This window comes from Triticum urartu, chromosome 3A (assembly GCF_056163025.1).
Source record: "Triticum urartu cultivar PI428250 chromosome 3A, HENAU_Tu73, whole genome shotgun sequence".
Lineage (NCBI taxonomy): Eukaryota > Viridiplantae > Streptophyta > Magnoliopsida > Poales > Poaceae > Triticum > Triticum urartu.
In genome coordinates, this window is record NC_141875.1 from 279,076,419 (window position 1) to 279,081,076 (window position 4,658).

General features: G+C 47.6%; 1 protein-coding gene across 3 annotated transcripts; it reads right to left on the bottom strand.

Moving 5' to 3' along the window:
• Positions 1–657: 657 nt before the first annotated feature.
• SAM-2 (S-adenosylmethionine synthetase 2) lies at positions 658–3,134 on the bottom strand. 3 transcript variants are annotated; one of them, XM_048707443.2, is made up of 3 exons: positions 2,914–3,007; positions 2,783–2,838; positions 658–2,210 (listed from the first exon to the last, which is right to left on the bottom strand). In XM_048707443.2, the coding sequence occupies exon 3, from the start codon at positions 2,173–2,175 to the stop codon at positions 991–993; it is 1,185 nt and encodes a 394-aa protein (XP_048563400.1). In that variant the 5' UTR covers positions 2,176–2,210; positions 2,783–2,838; positions 2,914–3,007; the 3' UTR covers positions 658–990. The 3 variants fall into 3 exon arrangements, with proteins under 3 accessions (XP_048563400.1, XP_048563399.1, XP_048563398.2); XM_048707442.2 differs by lacking the exon at positions 2,783–2,838 and adding an exon at positions 2,378–2,428 and having other exon boundaries at positions 2,914–3,005; XM_048707441.2 differs by lacking the exon at positions 2,783–2,838 and having other exon boundaries at positions 2,914–3,134.
• Positions 3,135–4,658: the final 1,524 nt, after the last annotated feature.

Here is a 4,658-nt window from a genome sequence, read left to right on the forward strand (position 1 = left end):
GGGGTAGTAGATAGTAGATATATAGTTAGCTTTTGAAAATCCTTTTGGAGGCCAAGCTCCATGGAGGCGGTTTTTGAAAAATCCAAAACTTGAGTTTTCACCAACATAACTTCTGTGGTCCGCAATAGGCCGCTAATGAGAATTTCTGCCAATTACTTACAAAAAGCTGATAGTGTCGAAGCAAATTCAGCCTGATATTTTCATGCACGAGCGATTGCCAAATCTGGAGTGACAATAATCACAACACATCATCGCTGAAACTCAATATTTAAGAGATTTAGGGGCTATTTGGTTCTAGCCTAGCATTGCCACATTTTGCCAAGCTTACCTAAGGTTAGTTCATTCATTAAAATAAAGGCCACAAGTTAGCAGGCCTAAAAATTTATTGCCACACTTTTTGTGTGTATGCCATATGGGACCCAACTGTGGCTTGAACCAAACACTTCAGGGTCAAACTTGATGTGATAATCTTTGCTAAAGTTAGTCACAAACCAAACAAAAACCAAACAACTACTTAGACTGCAATAAGCATCATGAATTGGGAAGAACAGGGTAGCAAACATCGAGTAATTGCCAAACCTGCACTGACAAAAACCGCACTACCTTATCGCTCAAACTGAATATTGAAAAGGTTAAGACTGCACCAAGCATCGAGAATTGGGAAGAACAGGGTACTAGGATCACATATGGTTTTACAGATGCAGTACTAAAAAATAACTGGACGACCGATAGAGGAAACCGCACAAGTACTGCGGTTTCAGTAGACTCAAAAAGCAAAATCAAAGCACAGAAGACATCAAAAGACCCGACTAGTATTAACTCAGCACATATTTCTGTATGCCATACCAAAATACCAATCACTGACGCCAATTCAGCGTGTCCACGGCGATGTTGAAACCCTGCTTCCTTCTAAAGAGAAGGAATTCAATTATCCAAGATACAACCACCAGCGGCAGCAGCAGGAATGATAGACTCCTTCATACCCACCTCTCAAGCAGAGGCCTTGTCAAACTTGAGGGGCTTCACAACCTCCCAGGTGAAGTCAGCATCCTCACGGCCAAAGTGGCCATAAGCAGCCGTCTTGATGAACCTGTTGCCACCCTTCTTCAAGTCAAGGTTGATGCCGATCATCCCAGGCCTGAAGTCAAAGTTCTCCTTCACAATCTTGAGGATCTCCTTATCGGGGATCTTGCCAGTACCATAAGAGTCAACAAAGACAGATAAGGGCTCAGGCACACCAATGGCGTAGGAGATCTGAACAATGCAGCGGCGTGCAAGACCGCTAGCAATGATGCTCTTGGCAGCCTGCCTGGCAATGTAGGCGCCACTGCGGTCAACCTTAGTTGGGTCCTTGCCAGAGAAAGCACCACCTCCGTGTGCTCCCCAGCCACCATAGGTGTCGATGATGATCTTGCGACCAGTAAGACCAGCATCACCATGAGGGCCACCAATGACAAAGCGGCCTGATGGATTCAAGTGGAATATGGTCTTCTCGTCCAGGTACTTCTCAGGGATAACCGGCTTGATGACATGCTCCTTGAGGTCCGCAGCAATCTCATCATTGGTGACAGTCTCATCATGCTGGGTGGAGATCAGAACAGTGTGCACACGTACAGGAACCATGGCACCTCCCTCGTTGAGGTATTCAACCGTGACCTGGGTTTTGCCATCAGGCCTTAGCCAGGCACAAGTGCCATTCTTGCGGACTTCAGTGAGGCGGGCACCCAGCTTGGTGGCAAGCACATGGCTGAGGGGCATGAGCTCAGGGGTCTCATCGGTGGCATAGCCAAACATGATACCCTGGTCACCAGCACCAATATCCTCAGGGCGCTTGGTGAAATGTCCGTGCACACCCTGGGCAATGTCAGGAGACTGCTGCTCTATGTTGACAAGCACCTTGCACCGATCAGCATCAAGGCCAACATCATCAGAGATGAAGCCAATGTTGCGGCAGGTGTCACGCACAATCTTCTCATAGTCAACAGTGGCCTTGGTGGTGATCTCACCAAAAACCATGACCATGTTGGTCTTGGTGCATGTCTCACAGGCAACCTTGCTGTCAGCGTCTTGGGCGAGGCACGCGTCAAGCACAGCGTCAGAGACCTGGTCGCAGAGCTTGTCAGGGTGGCCCTCGTTCACAGACTCAGAGGTGAAGAGGAAAGTCTCGGCCGCCATTTCTTGAGTGGTGGTGGTGATACTCCAATCTACCTCTGCAAATGCGAAAACCAGTGGTGAATTAGATTTAGAACTCCACAGCAAATTTATAGATGCCCACAAAATGCTAAATCTAAATGGAAGTATTTGTTTCTTCACAGCAGAACTTTCGATAGTAGCAATTGATTATTTATATGCTTACATCAGTCGAAGTGAAGGCTACCTGATTACGATCAATTGAAGAGATGTGTCGGCGAAAATTCCAATTGGTCTACTGGATGAAGAGATTTAAAAATCAATAAAAACATAGCCGAGATCTATAAGACCATCGCATGACCGACAAGTAATCTATTCACTAAAAAGGGCGGATCTTTTGTGCAGGCAACTAGATCCATATGATATATTATTATTTGTTTAAAAGAAGAGACATGAGAAAAGAACAAAAAGATCCAATTCTCCACTCCCCTGATGAACTCTCACGTCCCCTAAATTTCTAACCGACCGTAGAATTTCAAGAAACTAACAAAAGCAAGACTATTCCCAATATCTCCATTGATAGGCGAGAACCGCAACAAAGATACAAAACGGAACGCCGTGAAACCAGATCTACGCCGAAAATCACCATTACCCCTCTTTTCAGCCACCCTCCTGCCTCTTCCCTCACAAAGCAAGAGATCTCAAATCCTATACGTGCAGATCCAGTATAAGAGAGGACAAGAGAGAGACGCGCAGTAATTGGGTAGGGTGGGAAGGGCTCACCTTGCGCTGCCGCTGCTGCTGCTGCCGCCGCGTTTGATCGGAAAGTAGAGAGGGATGAAGTGGGTACGGGGGTATGCACGTAGTTTTTATAGCAGCAGATGCGTCGGGTGCGGATCGGGGAGGAGGATGGTACTAGATGGTTGGAGAGGATGAGCCCGCGCGGGTGTGCGAGGTAGTGCGTGCGAAAAGTATTTCGGCGAGCGTGGTAGGGAGAATGCACGTGAGGACCACATAGCCAGTGAGTGCTGTGTCGCTGACCGGCTCGACCTTTCCCACCCGCGCTGTCCTCCGCTTCACCAACCGCGCTGCCAACAACCCCACGTTGTGGCCCTGCCTCACCAAACATCCGAAAGAAAACCTTTCTTTACTTTGCCGATTTGTATTGTGTGATGTGAGGTGTTTTTTCACCTAACCCAGTGTCTCGTCTCGGAAGGATTAGTTTTTTTTTAAGATCAAGCATCGCTGGCATTCACTAATAATAGTAGAAAGCAGCGGAAAACAATAAGGTGGCCAAGATCCTAGGACCAAAGGATCTGAAGGTCAAAGAAAAAAAAGAAAAGAAAAACAACATCCCTAATAGCTGCAGCACAACACTCTAGGCAGCGCAGCTCTGACTCCAATGATGAACTACCAAGGAAACTAAGCAGGGATGGCGTTACGGAGGATCACTGAACGAGCCATCTGTCATGTGTCATCGTATACCATCGCCCCCCACTGCGGCTTCGACTTCACAGCAACAGGCAGTCTTAGGAGGGTCAAGGTCAACACACAGGCTAATGCGGAAAAATGATAACTAGGCGATGGACAGGGAGCAACGAAATTTAGCTGAGGGTGTCGGTGTCAAAACCGGCAGATCTCGGGTAGGGGGTCCCGAACTATGCGTCTAAGGCGGATGGTAACAGGAGGCGGGGACACGATATTTACCCATGTTCGGGCCCTCTCGATGGAGGTAATACCTTACTTCCTGCTTGATTGATCTTGATGATACGAGTATTACAAGAGTTGATCTACCACGAGATCTTAGAGGCTAAACCCTAGAAGCTAGCCTATGGTCTGATTGTTGTTGTCCTACGGACTAAACCCTCCGGTTTATATAGACACCGAAGGGGGCTAGGGTTACACGAAGTCGGTTACAAGGAAGAAGATATACATATCCGTATTGCCAAGCTTGCCTTCCACGCCAAGGAGAGTCCCATCCAGACACGGGACGAAGTCTTCAATCTTGTATCTTCATATTCCTACAGCCTGGCTAAAGGATATAGTCCGGCTGTCCGGAGACCCCCTAATCCAGGACTCCCTCAGTAGCCCCTGAACCAGGCTTCAATGACGATGAGTCCGGCGCGCAGATTTGTCTTCGGCATTGCAAGGCGGGTTCTTCCTCCGAATACTCTATAGAAGTTTTTGAACACAAGGATAGTGTCCGGCTCTACAAAACAAGTTCCACATACCACCGTAGAGAGAATAATATTTCCATAAATCTAATCTGCTGACACGTTTAGCAACATGACATCATGCCATGGCCCGGTCATTATTCGAACCGTTTTTCTCAACCAGGACTGCACATATCACGATGCGGTTTTCTTGACACGTCTTGTCGAAGCAGAGATCGTGTCCCCTTATCACGGGATTCTCATCAATACGGATGTGGGTAACCCAACTGCGTCATCAATTACGGCGCTTGGGGAATAAGCGAATTTACCAGATAAGTGGGGAGGCGCATCGCATCTTACGCCCTTATAAAGGGA

What these genes read in the sequence shown, in the direction of transcription:
- SAM-2 (XM_048707441.2), bottom strand. Translation starts at nt 2,175, where the DNA reads ATGGCGGCCGAGACTTTCCTCTTCACCTCTGAGTCTGTGAACGAGGGC.